The sequence below is a fragment of the Alnus glutinosa genome, chromosome 7 (assembly GCF_958979055.1).
Source record: "Alnus glutinosa chromosome 7, dhAlnGlut1.1, whole genome shotgun sequence".
In the NCBI taxonomy this organism is placed as follows: domain Eukaryota; kingdom Viridiplantae; phylum Streptophyta; class Magnoliopsida; order Fagales; family Betulaceae; genus Alnus; species Alnus glutinosa.
In genome coordinates, this window is record NC_084892.1 from 7,303,642 (window position 1) to 7,318,590 (window position 14,949).

Consider the following 14,949-nt stretch of genomic DNA (forward strand, 5'->3'; position numbering starts at 1 on the left):
TTTAGATTTTATTTTATTTTTAACAATAATTAATTAAAGGGTTGGTTGAGACCGCCACATCATTATTATATGATAGTTGTAAGATAAAAATGTGGTATGCAATACTACTCTATTATAAAGTGAGTAATGTTATTTAGTAACTTTTACGACTTGGCATTGAAAAACAGCTATTGATTTTTTTTTTTTTTTCTTTTAACAAGTGATTATTCAAAAAGTACGATTTTAAACCAATTCCCAGAAATAAATCATTTTGGAATTGCAATTTGAAAATGCATAAAATTAGTATTTTCAAATCACATGCAATGAAGTGTTTTTTTTTAAAGTGTATAATTTTAAAAGTCAAACTACAATTTTATTAAATATCGTATTTTTAAAAATTACTTTTTTAAATTGTAGATTTTTAAACCATTAACTTTAAATTGCAAATCCAATCAGAATCAAAGTAGCATTAATAAGCATTTCTTTCTCAAGCCCACTTATTGGATTGCCACGGCTTTGTTAAGCCCAATTTGGCCCATCTTGTCACTGAGCCCTCGAAACCCTGTTTCTGCTAATTCTCTCCGGCTCTCTCTCTCTCCCTCTCTCTCTCTCTCACGTGATGCTCTCAACCATGGCTGAATCAGCCCAGGACGAAGCAACCAGTGGAGCGGCTGCAGAAGAAGACTACATGGGGGATCTCTCTCGGTTCGTTCCTCTAGAAAACGCTAACCCTCCAAATCCTTTATCCAAAAAGGTCAGTTTTATACCTGTTTGATTCCCCCCCCCCCCCCCCCCCCCCCCCCCCCACCAAAAAAAAAAGAAAGAAGAAGAACGCTTTAGAGCAAGAAATGCCGAATTAGGCTAGGGTTCTAGAAGTTCTTTACTGGTGACTAAGAAATACAACTTTCTTTCTTTTTTTTCGTTACTATTATTACAGTTTATAAGCACCCAAACAGCGCGTAGTTGGCCAATATTTTGTGAAATATTTCCAGAACAAAACCCTAGGAAAATCTGGGAATTTTTCTTTCCTTTTGATGGAAGCCAGTGCTGTAATCTGTTTTGTCTCCGAGAAAACTGGGAAAAGGAAAAGAAGAGTAAATGTTTGAGGTTGTATTTTTTGGAAGGAGATATGGTAAGTATTGGTTTCCAAAATTACGAGCTAATTGATTGTGTACAGCTATGCTTATAAACTATATTTTATTTTCTCTTTTAATCAACGAGGAGAGAGTATTAAAAGCTATGATTTTTATCTTTCCTACACTTTCTCGGCAACCAAGCATAGTGCTAGGACACGAGAATTGAGGCAAAAGGAAAGAAAATAAATCTGGGTTATTACATATTTTAGAAATCATGAATCTCAGCTCAAGTGAGCTGAATAATCGTTTAATACCTAGTGGACAAAGGGACTGTTTGGGTTTGCTGTTTCTTCGATTAAAGCAATTTAAAAAAAATTCAGTTAACCATTTGGTAAAATCTAGGTTTGGTCTTTAAATTGCAATTTAGCTTTTAAAATAGTATGTTTTTAAAAACGTACCATTTTGCCTATGATTTGAAAACGCAATTTTTTTTACATTTTGAAACCGCAATTTTTTTAAAATGCACCCTTAAACAATACACTTTCTGTGATTTTAAACCAAACAACAGTTTTGGCCTGCCAAATAGCACTCCCAAATATTTCCATTGGACTGAGCTTTGTACAACTATTTGGCTTCACTTAGGTAGTTTTTTACTGTTCAATGAATGAACATTATGGTACATCCTACATGAAATTTAAAGTTGGTTTCTTTATTTTCCTCAACAACCAATTGGGAAATTAGGGTCATTACCTTCTGTATCTATTTCTTTCTTTTCCGGTTATTCAGTGACCAAATGGGGCATGATTTTAATCTTTTTTTTTTTTTTCAAATATGTATTAAAACCTAAACCTCAGTCCTCAGCAGCTCCATCCTACGACAAGGAACAAAGCTCTGGATTTCCGAGAACAAGATTGACTCAAAAGAAAGTAGAAGCGACCTATCTCCCTGCATAGTTGCCTTAGAAACTGAGGAAAATGGACGGAAATCAGAGTTCTTACCCCTTATTTTTTTTTTAGTCACTTGGTTTAATGAAAATGAAGATTAATCTTCATTGAGTTAAATATTCTTTTGCAGATCAGAATATAGAAAATGTAAGGTTATGACTCGCGTTTTTCTTTATTTTTTTCCCATTTCTTGGACACCATAGAAAACTGATATTTTCCTTTGTTTTCTGCAGATCTCCAACAACAAATCCCCAAGTTTTCTCCCCTCCAAGAAGCAGCCCAAAACCATAAGCTGGCAGGAACGGCGTAAACTTGAGAGAGAACGAAAGCAACAAGAGGAGGATGAGCAAACCTTAGCAAAAGTGGAGGCTCCAATCCCACAATCCAATATCGGATTCAAACTTCTGAAGCAAATGGGCTACACTCCTGGTTCAGCCCTAGGCAAGGAGGGTTTAGGCAGGGCTGAACCAGTGGGGATTGAGATTCGACGATCACGAGCTGGTATTGGCCTAGAGGACCCCCACAAGGAGAAAATAAAAGAGGAGGAGATCATGGCTGAGAAGAAGAGGAGAAAGATAGAGGATTTGATGGTGGAGTTTGGATATAGGCAGAAGTCACAGTGGCAGAGTCGTAAAGTTGTAGTTAATTTCAAAAAAGCAAAGGCTGCTCTTGATCAACTGGAGAATAAAGAAGTTGTGGAGCCTGAGAAGAATGAGGATGAGGAGGGTGAACAGGAGGAAGATGAAGAGGAGGAGGTAACAGAAGAGGTATGTTACTTTCAATCTATGTTTGTTTAGAAGCTCTGATTCAGCTAGTATGGCTTTTGGTGCATAAAATTTGGGTACTAGTGGACTTATCAAAAAAAAAATAAATAAATAAAAAAATAAAAAATAAAAATTGGGTACTAGTGGAGAATTTTCTTTACTAGCTTATAACAGAATTTGGTTTTAGGAGTTGGATGCATTTCAGCGGCTGACATGATATAATTGGAATTGGCATCATGTTTTTATGCAGTTCTAGTTCTGACTCGTATACATGGAAGATTGGCATATCTTTGAAATTGGCGTGCAATCCAAATGTTGATAAATTGTACCTGTTTTTTTTTTTTTATCAGTGGGCTTAGTGATTAACATGTATTCTGGTTTGGAAAGCTGTGGCTTTTCTTCAATGGTTTTCTTTGAGATGTTGTGATGAGTTGGCAGTTTAAAAAAAAAAAAAGTAGTTTTCTTTAACTTGTACTTCGCAGTGGTTAAAACGAAAATGCACATTGCATTGGTTAAGAAGGAAATATATATTTGAACTGATAGCCAATTGGGGTGCTGCTAACTTATCATTGATTTTCTTTGAAAACTTTTTTCTTATTAGGAGTTGAAATTGATGTGGTCAATTTGTTTTAACTTGATTTTGAGCTCATTACATGTTTCCCTTACTAAATCTAGTGGGTAATAATCACTTTCTACTATATGGCAGGATTTGCAGGATATATTGCTGAAACTGAGAGATGAATATAATTACTGTCTCTTCTGTGGATGCCGGGTAAGTTGGGTATAATTATTTTTCAGTACATTGGCAACGCTGAAGATTTTACTATGAAATTCTCAAGTTGAAATTGATAACTAAAATTACTAATTTTTTTTTTGGATAAGGATCTAAAATTTCAACTGAAAAAAAATTAAATCCCATTTTTTTTTCAGTATGAATCAATGGAGGCACTGTTGGCCAACTGCCCTGGAACTGATGAAGACGACCACTGAACTAAGAGTTCCTAGTTTGCTTTCCAATGGAGGATTGGGTGTAAAACTCCCACTCTTGCAAGAGGATCTCTCTTATGACGTGATGAGATGAGTGGAAAAGACTTGGAAGAAGCAATTTGATCCAGGGTTGTCTTCAAGATTAAATCTGCATACCATGTAAAAATTTATTCAACTATTCTCCCATGTAAAGGATGGAGAACCATACGTACAAGAATTAGAGAATTTTCCTGAATTCCCTCATGGATGAACTGTTGATCGTGTATTCTAGGATCTCAGGCGCTTACGTATAAGAGAATTCTGTATAGAAATTTGGCAGCCCGCTTGATGTTGCGGAAATTGAAAAAAAAAATTCTTGTTGGTCAGCATTTTCTATGCCATATGACTGATTTTCCCCCCTTTCTCTACTCTATTTTGTAATGCATCAATGTCCTCATCGTATATAATTTGAATATCAATCTTTCCGTTCACTGAAAAATGGAAAAAAAAAAAAAAAAAAAAAAAAAAAAATGGCCGAGAAGGGCTGAGTGTAAATGAGCTTAGCTAGAGTGAGCCGGTGCCGAGTTCGAGCGAGCCGACCTTGAGCAGTAACAATTAAGCTCAAGTCGGCTAAATGAGCTCTAAAATTTAAGTTTGGTTCGATTGAATTTATTGTAAGTTATATAGTTTATTTAACATACAAAAAAAAGAGGTGAGCTCATTTAAAAATTAATATTACATTATATAATATATAAACAATATATATTTATATTTTAGATTAAATAAACTATATAACTCATAATAAGAAATAAATAAATAAATGATGTAATGATTGTTAAATATTTAATGATAATACTTATAACATATAATAAAATGATTACATGTCATATGACACAATATTATATTATTATATGATCATATAGTCATATAATCCTATTATATTATATGAATAATATGATTAAGTATTTGGATTGTCATTATATCATATGACTAACAATTAAGTATTGATATTATTCATTTTACTATTTTTTATACATATAACCAATAAATTATAACTAATTAATATATACTGACCAGTGACCACTGTTATTTGTTATTAATTTATGTTTACATTAATATATTGTTTATTAATATATTATATTATAAAAATAAGTTATATATATATGAGAAATGATCCCTACACTCATTTCTCACAACAGCCCCACAACAAATTGATGTGGCTGGTAATATTTTATTACTTTTTTTGTTTTGTTTTCTTTAATCTAAAATATAAAATATTAATCTAACCAAATAACCTATATATATATATATATATACATATTACTCTGATCATTTCTCTCTCTATATATATATATACACACACACACACACACACATGAGTCGAGCCTTAATAAGTGAATCGATCCTTATACGAGCGGGTTCATAACCTTTAACTGAGTCGAGCCGAGTTTATATGATTTTGTATCGTTTAATAATCGATCCTATTTTTGTATTCACGAACGACTCATTTAATAATCGATTCGAGCACGAGTCGAGTTTAAATCGAGCCGATCCCGAGTAATCTCGTGAGTGGCTCAGCTCGTTTACACTCCTGAGGGCTATTGATTAGGTTTTAGTAAGGGAAGTCAAGATAGAGTTGAAGGAATGTTGTTGTGGTGATCCTCTATAATTTCAAATAAACTATAGATTTTCAAATTAAATGACCGCTTTTAAGCATCGAAACGCTTGAAAAATATCACATATTAAAAAGGTGACATGTTACAGTTGAGAATTGAGTATATTTTCATCAAGTTCTTGTTTTTTATGTTGTAAAAATTTTGAGCAAAAAAAGTTTTTTATTTCTTTTTTAAATTTTATTTTATGAAGAAGAGTCTATGCAAAAATGAAAAGAAAGTTTTTAAGAGGAAAATTATTTTTTACTGTCTCGATAACATGCCACCATTTTCATAAGTGACATTTTTTAAACATTTCAATTCCTAAAAATGGCATAAATTATATAACTTATAAATTTATAATTTTTTTTAAAAATTGTTGGGGATCATGATAGATGGTTACGTGAGTCAGGAATCTTAGGATTGAAATAGGCCTAATTCCATAGAATTTTGTCCTCTCCACAGGGTTTGCATTTACACCTCATACGCCTCCCATGTCTCCAGCTCATTCAAACCACAACAATTTCCTACAAATCCTCACATTAATTTTCTAAATTTCAATTTAATTTAGAGAATCACGGTACCTTTTAATTCCTATTCAAATGCACTCTATATTAACTTTCCTATAATATTTCTCTGTACTATTTAAATATTAATTTAACTTTAATCTTTTTTTTCTTTACCCAACACCTCCAGAATCAAACCAAAACATCAATCCATTATCCACATCCAATCCCAACCGTCCATTTACTCCATCCAACGGCCCACATCCCTCAAACTCTCAAGCAATTTGATCAGAAAACAAATCAAAAGCGAAGGCCTAAAACCTAATCCCAACGACGACAACCATCACCACGACAATGGCAAAGAAGCCATAATCACGGTCTTCTGCCATAGTTCGTTAGATGACATGACAAGATCATCTTTGCGACCAAAGAGGAAGCTGCTGGAAGGTTTTGTAGAGTTTTTTCTGAATTTAGAAAAGCCAAAAGAGTTCGACTTAAAAAATTTAGGTCAACTCCAAAGACTAGTGGTGCAATCGAATTTCTCAAGAGGTTTGCTGTATCAATTCTAGGATCTGGATTTTATAAAAGTTGCATGGTATTCTACTAAGTGGTCTTCAAATTTTAACCATTATTTTCCAATTATATGGTTGAAATTATGCTACAATAGCATTTACTATATTTATATGATAAATAATAAGTGACAAATGATGATATGACAAAAATTTCATGACTTAATTTTTTTTGTAAATAGCCGAATTTTATTTTTTTAAAAAAAAAATTAAAGGCACAATTCAAATACAAAGAAAATATATAAAAGAAACACCTAATCAGTAATTAGAAAATAAATAAATCTACATGATTTGATTTGAAAATATTTGAGATTATTAAAATAATTTTTTTTTTTAAAAAAATATCTATTCAGTAGAATACCTAGTGAATTTTAGGGAATCTTGAATCTGAAAAGAATTTTTTGTGCGGCAAAATCCAAAATCTTTATCACATGGAGATGTGCCTGTCTCTTGCATGGCCCCATGGCACCAGAATAAAGAGTCCATACATAGCTGTTCCGAGAAGGTAAGCAATCCCTCACTTCCACTGCACGACAGCAGCTGAAGAGTAAGAAGGGACCAGGCGTTTATCATAACTTCACTAACAAGCCATTCACTCTTACCAACAAACATAATCACATGATTCCAAGCAAACAGTAGCAAAATGCTTGTTAGGGTAGTGCAAGGGGAACACAACACCTTGCTTGTCAGTTATTACAATTTTAAACAAAATAGACCAAGGGCTAGTTTTGGTTTTATCCCAACAAGAGGAATATGATCACCTGCCAAACATTCAAAATAGTTATTTCAAGTCATCAAGGTGTCTACAAAAACGAGAGCACAAGAGGTACACTTAAAGTGACCAGTGCATCTGCTGAGGGGAGGAGTCATAACCCCTGGAGTGCCCAAGTTCCATGTATTGCCTCCTACCTTGTTGAGACAGCCCAATCTCACCAGAAAACTGACTGGTAAGAGGCTGAGAAAATTGGCCCAAACCCAGATCGGGGGGCATGTCATGTGAACTGCTACCAGCCTCATTGCCCTTCAAAACCCATGAGCTGCTTGGAAATTCAGTGACAACTGCACCATGAGGAGCTGTTGGTTGAACCATAGGTGCCCTTTCAGTATTCATCAAGTTCTTCATCCCAAGACCTGATGCTTGGTTTCTGGAGCCCCATGTTTGATTTGACAGAAGAGAGAGAGCACAGCTTGAGTCAGTGACTCCTGTGAAGCATTCTCCCGGAGGAATTCCGGGACCGGGATAACCGGTCCCACTTGCTGACCCTTGCAGATAAAGGTCAGGTGGAGGATTTTCAGTGTTGCTTTGCCATGGATGTGGAAGAAACTTTCCCGTTCCAGTGGTAGTTTGGTTTCCAGGTACATGCTCGGAAGATCTTGTAGTTGGCCATGCATCCCTCCCAGTAAGCCTTGGGTATGCAGTAAAGTCCACCAGAAACCCTCCTCTGCTGCTGTTTTCTGTCAATTCAAGAATCAAACAATTGAACCAAAATTTATAAACTGGGTAAAGCATAACTGAAAACTATATATATATAAGTAAACTACATATATTTTCCCATGGGTAAAAAGTGAAGTCAAGGTTTGAAAATGATATTCTACTGATAATGTCTAACCAAAGATAGATGAAGAGAATCGGCCATAGCGTGAGGACAATAATGATCCAGGTGGCGGTTTCCTCCTTCGTTCATTGTGACCGGCAAGACGCCTACGACAACTTCGTTTTCCTTGATCAAATTCTGGAAGCTGATGAAATCTGACCATAGACTAACACAGTAGATATTAGTATGGATAAATAAAGCATAATTGTCTATTATTTGGTAGAAAACCAACCCTTTAGTAGAAATTTGATACGAAAATAAATTAAGGCAAACATTTATAGAAAGATAATAATAATGATAATAGCTGGCTAATTCTTGCCCAGAGTGACATGGCATCTCTTGTACCTGGTAATTGAAATTGGAAAAGTAAACTTATCAAAAAATCGTAGGATGCGGTTGTTAACCCCTTTTGGCCAAGCTTTTTTGTTTTCAAAACAGAAAGCACTACCGTTTGATAATGTTCTTGACTTTTACTTTTTCACTTGCTTTACGTTTTTTCCCTCATTTGTGTCCCAGTGACTCGTCTTCTCCCCCAAGCTCTTTTGCAATCCATACCCATCGCATTGCAGAACAATTCTCCTCATTCATCGCCTAGTTAATGCTCTCAACAGTCAACACAAATGCCTGCCTCAAAAGCTTCTTCCACATTCATTGAGTCCTGAATCATGCACAAAAAGCTTGAGCAAAACAGCCTCCACTGGCCACCGCCGCTGTGCAAGCTCATTTGTCCAGTCTACCACAGCTCCCCGAACCAGATATTGGTCACTGGTGACACCTCCTCGCTTCCTGATCTCCTCATTCCCTTCTCCCTTTGCAGCCAGCCACCGTTGTGGCTGGACTCACCGATTGCAGTGTCTGGGCTCTCACTCAGCCATTGTGGTGGATGAGACAGCTCTCCACCAAGGTGGCTGGCCTGAGACCCAGCCATTGCTGTGGCTAGCCTCACCCATTGCGGTGGCTGAGACAGCTCTCCATCAGAAAATCAAGAGTAAACCCTAGAGCAAACACAGCACAAGGACAATAAAGAGTAAAAAACTCTAGAGCTGAAGTCACAACAGGCGTGGTGCGAAAATGAGGGCTTGGATGATCAAATTTAGATGAATCAAAGCCGGCGAATCCTCCAAAAATGCATGGGTGGTTCCTTTTCTATTATTATTTTTTATAACCGGGTATTCGACGCTTCGCCCCAACTAGATCCCTGGGACACCGTGCAAAGCGCCCCCACCACACATGGGTCGGGTAAATGCTCGGGCTGTCGCCCGCAGGGGTGGCTCCAATGAATTGTTTGCACTCAAGGGAGATCGAACCTTAGACCTAATGTTTTAAAAGGCACCAGGGCCAAGTGACTAACCACTCGAGCCAACCTCTTGGGTTTACGAGGAACTTCTATAATGAGAGAGTGAGAGATCGAGCATGTAAGAAGGGGGAGAAACCGGAAGGTGTTTGGTATTATCGAATGAGCATAGAGTGAAAGAGGAGAGGAGAGAAATTGATGAGTCCAAATAGTATTTGCCTTTTTTGCGGCGAGGGGGGGGGGGGTGTGGTTAGGGAATGACGACATAATAAGCTGACAAGCCTAGCGGCACATATGGAGGAAAAAAAAGGTCACTAGGGCTAAAGAAAACACTAAAAAAGCTCCATTTTAAAGTTGACCACAAAAACACCCCAAGAAGGGGTTAACAAATGGACCCAAGGATTTTAGCCAACTCTCGGACACTTTAAATTCTGTCTTGATTCTAGGATTGACTATTAGTAGTTTCCATGTTTGCCAATTTTCATAAATTTTTTTCCTTTTGTGAGTTTTAGCATTTTGTATATATTGGGGCCTGTAAAAGACAGGAAGACAACATTCTGAATAATATTTTGAGTTTTACTCCTCTCAACTTTGAGTTTTGATCTTAATCTTTAATTGTTTCGCTTCTGCTACATCAGTTGAACGCTAGCTCGGTATTTGGCATACATCCCCAACACCCTTGTATGAAGAGGTCAAAAATTCAAATAAGATAAGGTACCCACAAAAAAAGGGAATAAAAACCATAAAATTGAACCTTAAGAGATGAAAGATATCATATCATGGCATATTAGTCAGTCATATCTAACATATGTCCCTGGATTAATTAGGGCATTCTACAGGAAACATTCTTCATCATATAAGAAATTCACGGATTCCTAAAGTTGGTGATAAACAGGTATGTGATTCACTACTTTTCACATGTGCACCCCACCTAGTGGCACCACCTACAGTGCATCAGCACAAAGTTCGTAGGATACAAGCCCTTGCCCGGACCTTATATTTCGATAGAAACACCTGAAGCACAGATATTGCTAGCTCACTCAGTTCTTTTAATTATATGGGCACTAGTCTGTCAGGGTAATCCTAGATCTTCCAGAAAGTACTATACAGGAAAAACAAAAAAGAACTGAAATTACAGTCACTCAATACATGATGGTAAAGTTGGAATGCATTCAAAAATTTAAAAAATAAAAATGATTTCAGAAATGAGCAGATCCTGTGAGTATCCAACTTCCTTGGATGATTCTTGCAAATCAATCTCTATCCCATTTGAAGTGACCTCAAAGTTTACACTATCCACCAGAATCAGCTCCCTGTCTCCTTAGAACTCTAGGATGACCCACCATACTCCTGATTTTTTGACTGAAGCAATTCTCAAAATTTGGTCAAACTATTATAAGAGATGAAACAAGCTGCTTTTCATTTTAAATTGAAGGTGTCACTACTCCATTTTGACATAATAATGAACTTTAACATAATAATCCCTAATTTTAAGTTTTTTAACTCATCCACAGCTATATCACCTCTTAACATATAAAATGACTAGCTATGTGGCTCTTAAATGTGTAACCCATGCTTCAAATTTGGTTCTGGAGGCTTAGACCTTTTGGTAAAGAATGATAGCTACACAGGTCATGATGCTGGCATCAAAGAAAATTATATTGAACTGGTACCCGTTTTAAAAGTAGAGTTATATTCTTATGGTGGGCTGTCCTAGTGTGTCTGTGTGCGAAGAAGACTACTTACGCCATGCACGAAGTTATATGATAGACAAAGTAAGCCAAAGACCCCCATAGCCTATTTGTACAGATACAGTAGAGGGGCCAAAAAATAGCAGCAATAACAGAAGGAAGAAATCCGACTATCTGTAAGCAAGTATAGCTGGATTTTCAGATTGGATTTCTTTCCTATGTACTAACACTCCAGACAAATTTGTACAAGAAACTCTCCTCATAACAACAAAATTGACCTCAAATTCAGAACATCCAAAATAACAGGCTAAAGAAGTCAACTTCTATCAACAAAAATTACCCAAAGCCAAACGTTGAAACAAGGAAAGAGACAGCCGTAAGTCCAAAACCTATCTACAAACAAACCCAATATCCCGCAGCCCCAACAACAATACTGCATTCAGAAACAAGAACAAATTGCAAACAGAGAACAAGCAGTAAATGCCAAAGCATTATGTCACCATGAATCGAGTACCAAAATGCATTGAAACTGTTTAGAACCCCCAATTTTAATATCCAAGCACAAAACAATAAAAACAACCAAACCCAATAACAAGCACCCACATCAACCCCCAATTTAATAAAAAGACGCACTCAACAAGATAACCAAAACCTAATAAATCCAAAACTCCATCGCACGAAAAACTGAAGAACAAACGAGAACCTCCAAGCACAAAAGAACGTAACAAACAAAACCGACCAACAACATTATGTCAAAAAGAAAAGAAAAGAAATCAGCTCAATTACAAATGACAATCTACATATACAAAAAAACATAACACGAGAGCCAAAAACATACAAATTAACCCAAATCTCAGAACTAAAAGCAACGGGAAGGGGAAGAAAAAACCACCAAAGATTAACCAGAATAACAAAGAATAATTGGAACCAAGAAATGAGAAAGAAAAGTAACTAGAGCAGAGGGCTGGCTGACCTGCTGCACTGTTGACAAAACCTCTGCTCAAGGCCAGCAACAATGACCTTAGGTGACTTCGAATGCATGCCACAGACTTTGTGCCTGGAATAGTAAGCCTTGGCATCACTCAGATCTAACTTACACCCCTCAACCTGACACCGAGGCGGTTGAGCCCCCTGCACCACACCACCACCCCTCGTTTTCTTCGGCGGGGTGGACACGGATGACGAGGACCCGGACCCACCACCCGGTTTGTCCGGAGCCCCGGTACCCACATCCTCAAAGTAGATTTTCCGCCCAAATTTCAAGCCGTTGAGTGACTCGGAGGACGAGATGGGCGGGGACGAAGAAGAGGAGCCTCCTGACTCGGCCAGAGAACCCGAACCCATTTCCATGCGCACCCTCTAGAGCCCATTCATTGCTAGTTTGAAGTCCATAACACTGCGTTCCTAACGGTGGTTGTGTCGCTGCGTCGAGTGATTAGAGAGAGAGAGAGAGAGAGAGATTTGTTTAAAGGTGAAGTGGGAGTGTGTAGAAGTTGGTGGTGGTGATGGAGGAGCTCAGAAAAGCAGGGACCTGACACTGGGCCATGCCAGCTCAGAAAGAGCCGAGGATGCTTGTAGTTGTGTAGTATCAAGTATGGTACACTCAGACTGTCTTCAACCCCAAATAATGGAGGAAGGAAAAAAAAAAAAAAAAAAAAGCACGAGAGAGAGAGAGAGAGAGCGATGTACTTTGGGTTTTGTGGAGCTTTTTACGAAGCTCCTTTAGGCTTTTTATGCTCTCTCCATCACTCGAACTGTCGTTTTAGAAAACTTTTTCCTGTGTCCTTGGCCCCTCTCTCTCTCTCTCTCTCTCGTAGTCTAGTGTATGGACTGTATTTGAAGCCTTTTCTGTGTCTCTGGAAATGGGCGCTCACAAGCTTAAAAATGTATGGGGCACGCCATTGTAATTAGGATTATACTTGAAGTGAAGGTCTAATAAAGCCCCTTCTTTCTTGATTAGTAAGCATGTTAAAATTGGATACTTTTGTAAAATGCACCCTGGTCAATGTCTCCACCAATCTTTTTACTAAAAGTTTTCAACTGTATTACTAATCAAAGTTGGGTTCCAATGTTGCCTTTACTTTATTAGAATTAATGAAAAATAAAACCTTCCCAAATAGTTGCTAGTTAGTTGATTAAAGTTGGAAGGTGGATCTCCTACTTGAGTAGTGTCCCTCACAAAGAAAAGGAAAAAGAAATTATGTTTTATTCCCTTATAGTTGGGGTTTTGGTGAGATTCGAATTATAATTTAAAAATTATAAGAGAAACTTTACTTAACTATTGAGTTTTTATGACTTATTAAATGTACTTAACTTTGAGTGTTTGTTTCAAATTTATTTAATTTTTAATCGTCTTCTAAATTTCTATCAAGCATTAATGGTGTATAATAATACGGAAAGTACGAGTAAGTTTATCCCTTTCTGAAAATATTGCTAATACATGCATGATTTACCATAAACCCTTAATATAGCATGCTAAGATGTTTTTAAAACTCAAAAAATGTATGATAAACAACAAGGTCAGTGTATTAAAATCATGTTAACACTACATCAAAATGGGTTTGAGGTTTAGAGGTTACCTTCTTAAGGATGAAGCCTCACCGGGAATCACCTTTATCTCTCTAGGACCTCTCTCTCCCTCTCTCCCTCTCTCTCTCTCTCCTCTAGGGTTGTTGATCTAAAGGAATAGTAAAATGTTTATTCCACGTTCAAAGGGCTAAGGTGGCTAAAAATAAAATAATGTTCTTAGATAGGCTCGAACGTTCGGGGTAGTGAAATATCGATCCTTCGAGTGAGAACTTCGAACATTCGGGAAAGAAGGTCTTGATCGTTCGAGTGTGAACTTCGAACGTTTGAGAAATAAGGTCTTCATCGTTCTAGTGAGAACGTCAAACGTTTGGGAAACTCAGATTTATGTTTTAAAAGAAAATGCAAGGTTTCAAATGCTTTAAGGAAATTCAATTTATACCATTTTATTGGAAACCATTTACATGTGACCTTCAATAAGAATTTTCGATTTATAAATCGTGATTGTTGTTTAAATTAAATATATTTATTTTCAAGGTATTACAACTACTCATCGTTGTCATGCCGTCAAACCTAGTACTATTGGTATTATTTCATTTTTCAAGTGTTTTTTGTGGATTTGATTTTGATTTTTCAAGTTATCTTATGAATTTTTAATTTTGTTTCCTGTGTGTGTGTGTGTGGCGTTTTATGTGTGTAATGTGAATAATCTGAGCAGCACTACGCTGAGCATGAGGATTTCCACAATGCCTGATGCTTATGAAATTAGTACAAGCTGTCTAGGATTTGGCTAAAATATATTGGTTTCTTTAAGTTTGAATTTAGTAAATTTAACTAATCGACTTCTCAATTTGTTGTTAATTCGACTTTTCCCTCTAAATCTATTAATAGGAGTATAACTGAGATGGAGTAGCAACATATACTATGGAGGAAGATAGAGAGACGAGAGCTCAACCAGATGTCTAATCTTACGGGAGCCCAATTAGCTGACTTGTCTGCGGATCCTGCACATCACAACCCTTACTAGAAAAATGCAATTCTAAACCAAATTCATAAAGTTGACCAACAGATAAAAGATTTAATGAAAGATTTTTAACTAAGTGTTGGACACAAATAACTATCGAGTAAAAATAGATCCGATGTGAACCATTAGCAGTGTAAATTGTAGTGGGACCGGATAAAACATAATTTGAGGAAAATATGGAAGAGTATGGTGTCATGTGATTATAGCAAACATGATCAATAAACCAAGAAAAATGATATAGGATGATGGATATGACAATATTGAGATTGGACTTAGAGACAAAACCTGATAGATAAGAGCCTCAATTTCAACAGGAAAAAGAGTGTTGGGTTAGGGTACAACATCGGTGACAGACCTGTATGA

General features: G+C 36.6%; 2 protein-coding genes across 2 annotated transcripts; one reads left to right on the plus strand and one right to left on the minus strand.

Moving 5' to 3' along the window:
* The first annotated feature begins 521 nt into the window (after positions 1–521).
* LOC133872351 (uncharacterized) lies at positions 522–4,130 on the plus strand. Its single transcript, XM_062309840.1, has 4 exons — positions 522–733; positions 2,233–2,766; positions 3,470–3,535; positions 3,694–4,130. Exons 1-4 carry the CDS (start codon positions 599–601, stop codon positions 3,751–3,753), a joined length of 795 nt encoding a protein of 264 aa, XP_062165824.1. The 5' UTR covers positions 522–598; the 3' UTR covers positions 3,754–4,130.
* Positions 4,131–7,054: 2,924 nt separating this feature from the next.
* On the minus strand, positions 7,055–12,672 carry LOC133872250 (squamosa promoter-binding-like protein 9). Its single transcript, XM_062309719.1, has 3 exons — positions 12,010–12,672; positions 8,067–8,206; positions 7,055–7,911 (listed from the first exon to the last, which is right to left on the minus strand). Exons 1-3 carry the CDS (start codon positions 12,384–12,386, stop codon positions 7,289–7,291), a joined length of 1,140 nt encoding a protein of 379 aa, XP_062165703.1. The 5' UTR covers positions 12,387–12,672; the 3' UTR covers positions 7,055–7,288.
* Between the last annotated feature and the right edge of the window lie 2,277 nt (positions 12,673–14,949).